We start from the raw sequence: 13597 nt of genomic DNA, 5'->3' as shown, positions 1-13597 counted from the left end.
CTGTTTCTGCCTTGTAATTGCTGAGAGGAGCAGCGTGAGCGTGTGGGTACAAGAGTGTGTTGGTTCTTCAAGATTATCACCATCTGAATCTGATCTCTCTGCATCTTGGATAAAATGATTTTTGTCTATCCTGTGTGGGCCTGGAGTGATAGATGAGGGAAAGGGAGAATATACTGGAAGGGTATTTCTTTGGAAATACCAGAACAAAAGAGAAATTGAGCACCATATAGAAGGTAAAAGAGACACGATGATTCAAAGAAGGGCAAGGAGAACAGGGCATGCCTTTGTGGCAGGGGCTCACAGACGCAGAAGCAGCTGTGAATGGAGCCTTGTCTCCTCACGGCACCTGCCCCCGTCCCACTAGTGCCCTGCGCGGGACACCGCTGCAGAGCCCACTGGAAGGCCACTGTGAGCATCTCCACAGTGAGGAGTGAGTAATTTACTGTTTGTCTTAGCAAGATGACCCAATGCCTGGATGAAATGGCTCAAGCAGCAGAGCCTCCACTTTGTATATTTTCCATTGGACAACAAGTCTGCATTTTCCAACTCAAAAATATGTGATTGCTTCTGAGGATCACACGACAGTTGCCTTGAAATTCTTATGAAAACAGAACACACAAGGCTACAATCTTCTCAGCTTTTCAGCAGCAAATGAGAAGAGATTTATTTTTCTGTTCAAGAGCAGTGTGTTTTATTATGTTTTCTTTTCAGGTAACTAAACAAGAAAAGAATCTTATGAAGCCTCTGTATGACAGATACAGAATCATCAAGAAGCTTCTTGCAACTCCATCATTGATCACAACAATTGTAAGTTGGCAGGACAATGTCTAATCTATTGTCAAGAAGACAGCCTATATGCTGTTTGGTTTGTACTTGTTGGGGGCAATAAAGAATCTGTTCATGGGTTTAGAGGAGGGCAAAGAGGTTTCAAACTGAGCAAATGCTCTGTATAAGCTCCCAAGAATGCCAGAGGTGACAATGTAATGCACAAGTTTTTGTGTCAGTCTGTTCAAGTGCCTGGGCAAGGGAGCAAAGGCTGGCATGGGTTTTTTATTATGTCTAACATATCCAAAATGAAATCTCTCCTCATAAAAGACTCTACTGTCACTGTATCTAGCTTCTAGTATGTCTGTTGAAAATGCTTTTATTAATCGTGTAAGACAGAGATCACTTGCAGTATGTTTGATTAATGTATCATGTAATAGTACCAGTCTCAATGAATGTGAGTAGAGGTAGTGGAATGTGTCAGGTTTTAAGTTAATTATTGTGTCTCTGTCAAAAATATTCATCACAGAGGCTTGTACAGAGTAAATGAGGCTAAGTAGATTTTTAAAAGGTTTGCTCTTTTGTCTTGTTGGATTTCAGTGGAGCTTTAGAAAGTTTTTGAAATTCCAGTCTAAATCTTTGCCCACACATACATTTCAAAATCTAACTGCATTTCCCCTGTTTTAATTCATCGTCGCTTTGGTCCGTGACGTTCCGGGAAAGTCATTGTTCAAAAGCCCAGCCTTTCTTTTGAAGATGTATGGATTTGGCTATACAATTGTAGAATCTCTGCCTCTAACTCATGGTATAGCTTTTACTTTTGGCATTAAGGTCCTATACACCATGCTGGATGGTGTATAAGAGTTCCAGCAAGACTGCAGTGCTTGCATACATGGAGGGTGTTCTGTAAACCTTTACTAGTTAAAAAAGCTTTTGAATAAAGAGCAGGTTGATGTGTTTCTGAGTTACTCGGAAACGGGGCCAGCTTCTCTTGTGTTCAGTAGCGCTGACTAGCACACAGGAACGCAGCACCATAGGGTTCCCATGGGCAGAATCAAAACCTAGGTAGAACTTCTAATAGTTATGATTTGTTTAACTGAATACATCCAATAGGCAAGATTCTAATTAACTACTAGTGTTGCAAGGTACACAACTAATTTGGTAATGCTTTATGTTTTACAAGCAGGAGGAAGAAGACTCAGATGAAGACCGTTCTCAGAGCAGCCATGAGTTGTCATCCAGCCCAGTCTCTTGCCTGCCTGTTGATGAGCACCTGTGTTACGCGCAGGAGGAGAGTGAACCTGCACACGTTTCACCTCTGGATGAAAAGAAAGTTTACAGAAAAACAGCCTTGTCTATGTCCAATTTACATGAGGCAACAATGTGAGTTTTGTCTTTTCTTTCTAATGTTTTGAAATATTTTATGTAGAATTTTATTAAGCATGATCCAATTACTGCATTAAGGTATTCTAAAGCAAACAAATAGTCTAATGATTTCTTACGAGAGAGGAGGCAGAGAATGCTTGTTCCTTGGTCAGCATTCCTGTGGTTTCAGATATTCCTTCAAATAAGCCTGTGCCAAATCCATAAAGAAAAGATGAAGGAATATATACAGGTAAGAGAGAAGCCATGTAAGGCAAATATATGTGCTATATTGGGCTAAAAAAGTCTGTGGAGACATTTCTGTGTTAATATGAACCAGGTAGCTATTCTCTCACTGCTTAAATACGAGCTAAAATATGCTGTGCAGAAAATTTGGTTCTGGCTACCAGTATCAGTTCCACTGAATCGTGGTAATACTTAGGAGCTGCACTTCTTCAATGTTGATTCTGCACTGAGTTTAGTAAGTCAGTTACAGAGGTGCAAAATGCCTGTTATGTGCTGCTGAATCTGGTCAGTTCCATTAATTCCAGGTGGAATTGAGACTACTAACATGACCCAGTCCTGAAAGATTTTTTTTTTTTTGCCCGTGTTTTTACCGATCCTTTGCCTTCACTGTATTAGAAGGGGAAAAAACAGTACTAATAAACGGGAAGGAGCAGCTCAGCTTATCACGTGTGCTGGAACAGCCCATTATAGTCATGTGGAGAGACGTGATGGTCTTCCCTGGGACACTGTGTGCTGTGCATGCCGTGGCCCAGAGCAGCAGGCAGCTTGTAACGCAGACCCACAGCTTGTAATGCAGACCCACAGCTTGTGCACCACTTAATGCCTGTGTCTCTCTTGCAGGCCTGTTCTACTTGAACATCTCAGAGAAACAAGAGCAGATAAGAAAAGGCTTCGCAAAGCTCTGAGAGAGTTTGAGGAGCAATTCTACAAACAGACGGGAAGGTAAACAGCCAAACTGCCGCGTGCTGCTGCTTTCTCTCCTGGCACGTGCCCCTTCACCTGCCGGTGTAGCCACATGGGTCTTTTACTAGAGTGGGTTTTCTCACGCGTGAGATGGCAGAGAGGCTGCAGTCAGGGACTGGAAGGAGCCCATCTCCCTGCTTAGTTCCTCCAGGCTGTGGCATCCCTGAGGAGCTGCCAGGTCCTGGGGAATCTGTCAGGACATGTCTGTAATGGGGACAAACCAGCCAGGCTGCCAGGCCTGACCTTTCGGGAGTCTGCCCAAACCTTCTCAAACCATCAGCCTGCAGGGACTTCTCTTGACAGTTGAGCCATGTTATTAAGGCTAAATACATAAGCAGAAGCCATTGGCTCTTTCACCCATAAGCACTGGCTATTTGACGACTCCTTGATCCTCCTCCCTTTACTTAGTAAGCTGATCTGCTGAAAATTGCGAAGGGTATGGGTGTGTGGTATATACTGGTAACAGTTTTTAAAATTCTGTGCAATGGCTTCTCTCCATAATTTAAAATGAATTAGTTACATTTAAATAGCTGCCAAGAAAGAAAATTATCTGGTTTACGAAAAATCCAGTACTTTTATCCTGGCCTTTATTTAGAGTTTTGGTCCTGTTAGATTATCTGTAGTCATTTACAGTTTAAAAAAACAAATCCAATGTAAAACTCATTAATTGTTGCACAAATAATTCTAAGATTGTTTCTCAGCTTTGTCTTAGAAGTGATGACCTTATCTGCTTTTCACAGGAGTCCACAAAAAGAAGATCGGGTGCCCATGGCAGAAGAATACTCTGAATACAAGCACACAAAAGCCAAAATCAGGCTCTTGGAGGTTCTCATCAGTAAGCATGATATCGCCAAAACGATTTGAAATGAGCGCAATGCCGTGGGCTTGGTCTCTAGGGAGGGGAAAAAAAGAGGGAAGTAATTTAACAGGTCTTGGTCTGCTGCACAATTATTTGACACAGTGAGATGCTGATGCACTTTACCAATTGCATTTGCTGGGATGACAGAGGACGGCAATATGCAAGAATATTAAGCACGGGTGAGTGGACTATAGTCTATTTATTTTCCTTCTGAAAACGCCTTGAAGTGCACTGTGAAAATGTTAGAAATTAAAAGGACACTGCAGTGTTGCACCCTCTGCCCTGCTTTTGCTTTTAGAAAGTGTGAGGAAATGCTCTCCTGGTTTTTACTATATCTTAGTATAGAGTAATGTGCCACACATTTCCTACAAGAATTAACAGTAAATTTACAACTATTGTCAGTTCTCAGCTGATTTGCTTAAACAAGCTAACAGTCAACCTGGATAAAGGTGCCACTCAATTCCAGTAGCTTCAAAGGAAGGTGCACACACAGAGCCAGCGCCAGGGGCTGGATTAAATTCTTGGTGCAGAGCAAAGGGATGCTGCCTGTGCAAAAAACAAGGAAGGAAGACGATGGCCAGGTTGAGATACTGTTTTTTAGAAATGAGAAAAAGTGTGTGGCAAGATGAAACAGGTGCCGTTTGCCAGGAGGAGGTAAAGCAAAGGTACTGGATGCTGTCCTTCTTGCTATGGTTTACAGAACCTGGCTTACAATACTTACAATTCAGTAAATAGATCAACTACATGCTCATTCTTATTTCTCTATTGAACGTTGCACTTTATTTTGCCTGATGCTATAACATTTGCTTTTCTAAGTACCAAAGCTCGTTTAGAAGCATGCACTTTGTTAAATGTTGAAGTATTTCCTGTGTTACAAATTGCCACATATCTATATTGAAATGAGACTAGATTATTGCATTATGCTATGATATTTTGGATAGATGAAGTACATGGTACATAATTGAGTGTCATAGTTATTTGGTGAGGAACGCTAGACTTCTTGTTTACAAAAATATTATAAAAAATATTTTTCCATTGAAATTATGCATCTTAAATTTCAGAGCACTACACTTTGTAATATTATGGAGTTTTTATTTTTTTTCACTGTGTCAGAGCATTTGTGTGAAAAGCAGTCTATAAACAGAAGGATTATGGGCATTTCTGTATCGGAAATCAGAAGCAGGGATTCTGGGAAATAACTAGCCCAGACATGAAGGAACCTAAAAATTTTTAAAATGAATGGAGTAAGTTGAATCATGTTTGGTCTTTTGCTTTAACTGTCATTTTTGTATTGATCACACAGTGTAAGCAATCTGTTTTCTATATTGGTAAGAATTTTCATTTTATAAAGCCTATTACAAAGAAATCAAGTTTGTATTTATATTGTATGTAGTGGTTCAGCATGTTTTTGAAAAAAAATACATGTTTTCAAGTAATTTGGAGAGGAAAGTATGACCACTAGAAAAAGAAAAATTTATTTCTCTGAGATTTGTTGTTTCAATGTACTGACTGAATAATTTATAACTTAGCTTTTATGAATCAGAATGGTCTCCTTCGTAAATCTGTTTTAATTAAAGTCATCTAGAGCAACAGGAACAGATACAGAGCTATTTGAAGTTTACAAACTACATCTTTGATAAGGGAAAATGATTTCATGACATGTATACAATTGATATTAAAATGTAATCTATATATTCTATATGATTGTATAATATTTTATACAACAGTACAAATAAAATATTTTTCTATTATATTTATTATGTCAAGACACAGTTTCTGTTTTCAGTTAGCTAATATAAATAACATAAATAACACTGTCAAACAACACGTTGGAGGTGCTGACATTTCTAGGCTTTGAGATTTAAATCATGCTGCAATTACAACCTTTCATGCTGCTTGGAGTTATCCCAGTATTTGTTCAGTAGTTAAAAATGAATGCATATTTAAACACCGTTTATAAGCCATTATTTTTATTTTGCTAAAGCAGTTTATATAGGACTTTTGTTATGTTTGGCAAGAAACAGAAAACATTTTTTGCAGCATCTAAGTATAAATAGTTGCCAGAAAGAAATCCAGGACTTCTAATCATTTAAAGCATTGGGGGAACAGAAGGGAAAGAGGGAGAGAAGAACTACTAGAAACGCTACTGAAGATTCTGAACTGCTGTTTGCTTTTGGTGACAGCGGCATGGGCATGCTTCTGGAGAGACCGTCTGACTATGGACATGGACAACAGAGCTTTGAAGACTCCTACGTAACGAGGGAGGCTTTAGCGTCCAACACTGATATTGCAGGTCTTGCAGCTAGGATCTTTCTTTGCATTTGCAGTAGACAAGCTCATTAGTTGGTGACCGGTGATTTCTGCAACTGTGCCAAGAGAGAGATCCACGGGATCAGTGTAAATTACTTCCAAAATAACATCTTGGGCGTGATGGTAAACCATGACACCGTCTTCCTCATTGCAGGTCAGAAATTTATTATCTTTTATATTTAGCTGGGGAAGGCGCTGCTTGCAGAATTCGTCCCCCGGTGAGCCAAGCGGGGCGATGACGAGGATGACGTAGTGGTAGGCTGTGTACATGCAGTAGAAGTCTCCAAAGTACAAGTTAGTATTTGGGTTGAAGAGTTTTTCAGCTGCAATCTCAAACCTGTATCTTCCATATGGTGAATCCTGGGGTGGCTTCCCAGTGTTAAACTCAGTGTTGCAGCTAAAGAAGATGCCTTCCAGCTTCCCACTGATGGGAGAGCCATGGCTGCCACTGTTATCCTTAACAGAGGGCTGCATGGCATTTCCGTGGTGCTCTCTACAAATGAATGACTGGTATTGTTTATTTGTAACACAGTTAAAACGACCAAGTTAGGACCTCATGCTGTTTGTAATGGTACTGAAGGGACGCACAAAGAAAAATGGAAATGAAAACTGTGATCTTAGGTGTAAGAAAATCACATGCACCCAGCCTCGGAAAGAGCTGGAACAACTCGTGCTAGAGGGAAAAGATTGCTTTTCCTGTCGGGCTGCTCTGCCAGCTGCGAGCTGGATGGGAATGATGAGAAGGCAAAGAATAGCACAAACAAAAAAGCCCCCAATCCACCAATCTCTTTAATTAGCTGATTTGTGTAGCTTTCCACTACATTTCTAACAATAAACACATTTTAGCTTAATCACATGTTGAAAATTACAAGCAAATCTCGATGTACTGAACATCCTGTTTGTTAATGCCTATTTTTAGCAGAGGCAGTATGCATTGCATATAGAAAATGGCCAGTGACAGTTATTTCTGAATCATGTTTTTCAGAGCGCTTATAGGAAGGAATATACTGCCTGCTATAATTTTTCCCCCCAAATCATAGTTTAAGGTCTAATTTGTCTACCATTGAGCACAGAATATTAGATAATTTGGTTGGTGTCCAGCTTCTGCAGTCTCCAGTTCTAAGGGGAAACCTATACAAGATGAGCATTGTTTCTTTGCAAGCTGAGCTCAGGTTAGTTCCGGTGAAAGCAAATGCTCAGCGTTACAAGGGAGTATTTAAACTCAAACTGAAATCAATGCCATTAGGCTGCTAAATTTAGGAGACCAGGCCAAAACACCCCATTTAATTCTCAATAGCACCTGAGATTTTATGCATAGCTGCAAGTTCCCCAGAATTTGTATCCTGTATCCGTGGCAGTTGTGGCTATGCTGAACCATGTGATTTCAGAAATTAAAACAGTCCTTTTTGTGAGTCCTGCAAAGGTCTAGATTTATTAGGCACACTCGCAACATGCAGGCTAAAAACAGGTGGCTTTGGAAGAATCTTATGAACCCAGTTCTCCTTCTTTTTTTTCTTTTTGAGAGGTGTGATGTGAGGCAAGAGAGCATTTCTCTCTCCTGTGTGCACTGACTTGCCAGAGCTACAGGTAAAACCATGCTGTGTGAGAAAAGTTATTGCTAAATATTTGGTCTGTTAAAGTGCAAGTAGCCGTCAATGCAAGCAAATTTACTGTATGCATAGTCAACACCAGATTTCTAATCTCCTCAGCTGAAAATCTGGGCTTGTTTTGTATCTGTGGCAAGATACTGACATCCAGCGGCCAATTAGGCTAATTATAGGTCAGTCCTCCCCGGGGAGCTGAGATGCTTTATGGCACTTCCCGTGGGGTAAGTGGCAAAATGAGGGGTATGGCATTTATAAGGCCACAACATAAGCACCATGTTTAAGGCTGCTGCTGCAGCACAGTGACAGTTGCTTGTTTGTTTATTCTACTAAAGCTGCTCTGTTTGCATCCTCAAGCTTGTTCACTAGTTATGGCATCACATAGGCCACATGCCAAGGGTTTTTTTTTTTTCTTTTTTCCCTACAAGGAAGCATGTGATTTTTTTTTTTTTTTAAACGTATCATTCTAGAGATTGTGCTGTGGAAAGATGAGCATTAGCGTGCTTCTGATGAGAAAAGCTTACTATTAAATAACTAGAGGTAGTCTAGCTTGGTACTGACCTGGTTAAAAAAAAAATGCAGATTTTTTGTCTCTTTAACACATGAGTGAAAACAAACTTAGATGATACTTGTAGCAAGCCATGAAAAAAATGTAAAGGAGATAGGGGAGAAGATAAAGTGCAATCAATCTGTCACTTTTGTCAGAACAAGGCCAAACCCCACACCAATAAATGCACCTCTGTAGCAGTTTTCAAAGCCCTGTGAACACAAATGCAGGTGCACTATGATTATGTGGCTAAGAACAGTAATACTGGACATGTGCCTCCTGTGCTACGTCCACCAAGGAGCCAGGAGAACTTTACTAGGTTCTCAGCAGCTTCAACTCATCCTCTGCCTTCACAGCACTTTGCAGCTCTCACTGTGTACATGTAACAACTAACTCTTGAAGGCAGCAGGCAAGCAAACCTCCTGCTCTGAGGCTACACGATCTCTTGGAAGCTGCTAAACAAATACACGTAACTGCCCATCTGCAACATCTCCACAAGCTGTGTTGTCCTCTCTGGAACACAGCAAGCATTACTTCTCATTGACCAGTTTTACAGCTCTTCTAGCTCGCTACAGGTCCTAGTATCACAACCACGTGAATATTAATTGCAGTTACATAGCAGCGCAGTAGGCCCAGCTCTCGCAGTACGTATTGCAGGAGCTTGGTTTAAGCCCTCAAAGAGCCTCGTCAATGGTAGCACCCTTGTGCTAAGCCATGTTTGAAGGATTCTTGCCCTGCTGCTTACCTCGGATGCCCGCTCTCGTAGCGGCGCAGGGTGCTGCTGCGCGGTGGCTGCTGTGGCCGCGTGTCCTGCAGAGCTCCCTGTGCTGCGGCTGTGCGCACAACGCACACCGGCTCTTCAGCAGGAGCAGGGACACTCCTCTGCAGCTACCCCCTTTAGTCACTCCAAGTGTCGTGCAGTGTTCCAGATGATCAAACCATGCACCAGGCCCCGCCTTGCCTTCCCCAACACACACTCCATTTGTAACACTTTAATCAGGCTGGAAACCCCTGCAAGTTCTTCAATTTCAACTCCAATACACAGATATTTTTGTTTGCTAATCAAATTGTTGAGTTATGCAAGTTGGAAAATATGAGTCACCTTTTCATTTTTCTCTTTTTCTGAACTAAATATGTAGCGTACAGCCATTCGGCTCCAGCTTTAGCACAGCTGCCTCCATTTACTTAGATTTTTTTCCATTACTCCCACAATTTTGCATATGTTTACTTTCTTACCTCATATAATCAAAGTATTCCTTGTGCTGATTCCGGTAAAAAACAGACAGTTTAAGCATACGGCCTGCAATCACTTCAGCTTTTTCCAAAAGCTGTGTTAGATGAACTTTTGAATAATCTGGGAAGAAAAGACAACCTGCTAGCATAAGGAGGGAAAAAAAAAAAAATACAGTGCTATCTAAAAGCTACAGCCACAACCTGAACAGCCACAATTTTAAATTGGGAACAGAGATTAGGTAACGTTGCTAACACCACGAAGTACAACACGGCCATACTGCTACCGTCTAGCCCAGCACCACGCACAAATGCCAGGCACATATTTCAGTCTCCCCACCAATACTCTGCCAACCCCTGGCTACTTTCAGCTCAGTTTTCCTATGCCAGAGGTGGGGGGTCCTTGTATTTGGGACTTCAGGGGAGCCAAGAACTGCCCTCTCCGGCTTATGCTCTTTAAGAAATTACCTGCTACACCCTAGTTGGTTGTGAGTTGATGACGAGTTACCTAATTAACCAAGCTTATGTAGGATCAGGCTCAGCCCACTCAGGCAGCTACCAGCAGGCCCCCCCAGCTCAGGCAGGCCGGCACACGGGGAGGGGCACCTACAGGCAGATGTACAAATAGACGTCCTGGCCCTCGTGCTGGCAGGGATATGGAAGGGGTTCAGGTTTTGCAGTGTGCTGGGGGGGGGGGTGGGGAGCACAGCCAATGTCTGAGCCAAGTTATGTATTAGGGAGCTGCTGCTGTGCCTTCTCCACTGGTGCTTATGGCCTGCAAGAGGTATGTGCGTGGCCCTGGTCCAGTGTGGTACCCTGCCCTGAGACAAGCAGTGGCATCAGGCATCACACTGAGGGTCAATTTAGCTTTTCTTAGGTAACAAGAGTGGCACTGAGCTGCCTCCCATCTATTTTAACACACCAACCTGGGAGCTCACAAAACCTGTGTTCCAATTTCCAGGTGTGACCATTACATGAGCAGCCTACTTGGTGCCAGTAAGATGCCTAACGCCCTCCTGCAAAGCTAGCTTTAACTGCATGGCCTAGGGTGCGTGTTTTCTCAGCAATATTACCTGCTGTGCAAAATTCGATGATTTCACTCCACTCAGAAACAACATAATCGCCATCAACTTGCTTTGATGCTGTCTGCACTGCGACTGTGTATTCTGTTCTTGGGCTCAAGAACCAGTGGCCCCGGACCGTCATAGGCAAAGGAACCGCTTTGGCCACCAATTTAGTGGGGACGTCCTAGAGTTCAACAAAACAAGCAAAAGACAAGTTATCAGTGCAGACAAACCACTCCACCAGAACCACCCCTATGTGTGTTTTATATATATGTATGTATGTGTGTGTATACATATATATAAAATACACACATATAAGTGTATATATATAAAAAACATACATACAGACACACACAGAGTATATAAAACAGTTACAAAAAAAAAAAACCTGTAAAATGCCTTTTAAAGCATTTAAAAACCTCCCAAAATGCCTTTTAAAGCATTAAAACCTCCCAAGAACTCTATTGCACAAGCATCCTGCAGGACTGACTCTTTGCAATGCAAATAGGGCCAGCAGCTGCTGCAGTGCTAGTCATTAGTCTTCCTGTCAGCATTTGGCTAAAATAAAAATGGTCTCGACCTGGGTCAGGTCTCCGTGCCCATATGACAGTGCTGTTTTTTTTTTTTTTTTTAATTTTATTTTTATTTTAACAACAGTCCTTACACAACAGCATCAGTAGCAGAGAAGGGCTGTGTGGGCAAGTGACTCAGTTCTCACTGGACTCTGGGAGGAATCAGTCCTTGCTCTTCCAGCTGTCCTCTTTCCCTACACCAGGTCTTCTGCTGAGCGTCATCTGCAGGAGCACAAATAACGCTACAAGGCCGGTTTGTCTCGCCACCCCTCTTAGGGAGAAGGCAACCCTGCGTGCAGGGGCCTCGCTCTGCTCCTGGCCCAGCAGGAGAGCTGAGCTCCGCACTGCCATCACCTCAGTGAGGAATCAGCACAAGCCACAGTGCCTACTGAGCAGAGCACCAGCACCAGGAAGACTGTGGGGCCAGAGGCCGAAACGCCACGTGTACACACAGCGGTCGGGGGCCCAGCCGCTCGGAGTGCCTCGATCTCGCTATGTTACCATTGGCGGGCAGGGGAGGGTAGCAGAGACACCACCACCTACGTTAGGTGTGAACAGGTAGACGAACTGCTTAGCCTGGTGGTGTCACTGAAGGAGGAGGTAACACGGCTAAGGACCGTCAGAGAGTGTGCAAAAGAGCTAGATTGGTGCAGTCACAGCCAGCAATCACATCAAAAGGAGGGCATTAAATCATGTAAAGATACCCTACCCTCTTGCTGTAGGGCAGAATTAAGAAACATGGAGGAATAGGAACAGATTCCTCAGCTGCCTCAGCTCCCCCCCGTGTCCATAGCTAGTAGACATGAGGCCCTGGAACTCAAAGGACAGCTAAATGAGGGCAAGGGACACAGTCCAGCTGGCTGGGTGTCGAAGGTGCAGCAGTCATGCCCATGCCTTAGTACTACCACCGCTAGAAAGCAAAGCAGGGTGGTAGTTGTGGGCAGCTTCCTTCTTAGAGGAACAGAGGGCCCAGTTGGCAGCCCAGACCCTGCCCTCAGGGAGGTCTATTGTCTCCCCAGAGCCAGGATAAGGGACATCACAAAAAGGATCCCACATCTTTATGGCCCTCTGACTACCACACACTATTGTTTTTCCACCTTGGTGGAGATGAAGTTGAAAAGAGACACCTGAAGGAGCACAGGTGATGCTGCTCAGCCGCAAGGAAGGACCCTGAGTGGAACAGGAAAAGCCACCTGCTTAACAGATGGATGTTTCTACAAATACGCTAGCAAGAAGAGGAGGGCCAAGGAGACTCTCCATCCTTTACTAGATGCAGTGGGGAACACTGTCACCAAGGATGAGGCTAAGGCTGAGGAACTTAATGCCTTCTTTGCCTCAGTCTTTAACACCCAGGTCAGTTACTTGGCCCCTGAGCTGGAAGATACCTACAGAGTGCAGAATAAACCCCCACAGTCCAGGAGGAAACAGTCAGTGACCTGCTACTCCACTTGGACACCCACAAGTCTATGGGGGACTAGTTGGGATCCACCCAAGGGTTCTGAAGGAGCTGGCGGAAGTGGCCCACCAAGCTGCTCTCCATCATCTATCAGTGGTCCTGGTCAACACGGGAGGTCCCAGATGACTGGAGACTTGTCAGTGCAACTACAAGCGACCTACATGCCTGTCAGCCTGACCTCGGTATCAGAGAAAGTTATGGAACAGCTCATCTTCGGGGTGATCACACAGCATAAACGGGGCATCAGGCCCAGCCAACAAAGGTTCATGAAAGGCAGTCCTGCCTCACCAACCTCATCTCCTTCTATGGCCAAGTGACCTGCCTAGCGGATGAGAGGAACGTTGTGGACATGGTCTACTTGGACTTTAGGAGGCCTTTGACACAGTCTTCCGCTGCCTTTTTGTGGAGAAACTGGCAGCTCACGGCTTAGGTGGACTCATCACTGGGTGAAAAACTGTCTGGATGGGCAGGCCCAGAGAGTGATGGTGAATGGAGTTCAATTGGGTGGGCGGCCAGTCATGAGCCGTGTTCCCCAGGGGCTAGTGCTCGAGACGGTCCTCTCTAGTATCTTTACTGATGCTCTTGATGAGGGGGATCAAGCGAACCCTCAGCAAATTTGCAGGTGACACCAAGCTGGGAGGAAGAATAGAGCTGCTTGAGGCTAGGAAGGCTCTGCAGAGCAATCTGGACAGGCTGCATCAAAGGGCTGAGACCAACTGCATGAGGTTCAATAAGGCCGAGTGCTGGGTCCTGCACTTCTGTCACAACAGCCCCACAGAGCCCTACAGGCTTGGGGCAGGGTGGCTGCTGTGCGGCAGAAAAGGATCTGGGGGTTGAG

General features: G+C 43.8%; 2 protein-coding genes across 5 annotated transcripts in view; one reads left to right on the top strand and one right to left on the bottom strand.

The window, feature by feature from the left end:
* The window catches only part of FAM13C (family with sequence similarity 13 member C), a 38212-nt gene extending 33138 nt beyond the window's left edge, over positions 1-5074 (top strand). Inside the window, exons 11-14 of the mRNA XM_026042989.1 lie at positions 712-807; positions 1949-2148; positions 2995-3096; positions 3858-5074. Coding sequence (XP_025898774.1) covers positions 712-807; positions 1949-2148; positions 2995-3096; positions 3858-3981 — 522 coding nt within the window. The 3' untranslated portion in view covers positions 3982-5074. The remainder of the gene's footprint in view (positions 1-711; positions 808-1948; positions 2149-2994; positions 3097-3857) is intronic.
* A 425-nt stretch (positions 5075-5499) lies between these two features.
* PHYHIPL (phytanoyl-CoA 2-hydroxylase interacting protein like) overlaps positions 5500-13597 on the bottom strand; it is a 49381-nt gene continuing 41283 nt past the window's right edge. For 3 of the 4 annotated variants that reach the window (XM_026043087.1, XM_026043086.1, XM_026043085.1), the window contains exons 3-5: positions 10741-10915; positions 9674-9791; positions 5905-6779 (exon numbers count right to left, since the gene is read on the bottom strand). In XM_026043087.1, coding sequence (XP_025898872.1) covers positions 6245-6779; positions 9674-9791; positions 10741-10915 — 828 coding nt within the window. In that variant the 3' untranslated portion in view covers positions 5905-6244. Of the gene's footprint in view, positions 6780-9673; positions 9792-10740; positions 10916-13597 lie in introns of all 4 variants that reach the window. The other variant, XM_026043084.1, reaches the window with a different exon arrangement.

This window comes from Nothoprocta perdicaria, unplaced genomic scaffold, assembly GCF_003342845.1.
Source record: "Nothoprocta perdicaria isolate Ctin4 unplaced genomic scaffold, notPer1 scaffold_32, whole genome shotgun sequence".
NCBI lineage: Eukaryota > Metazoa > Chordata > Aves > Tinamiformes > Tinamidae > Nothoprocta > Nothoprocta perdicaria.
Note: the sequence above shows the minus strand (reverse complement) of the source record. Positions and strands in the feature narration are given on the sequence as shown.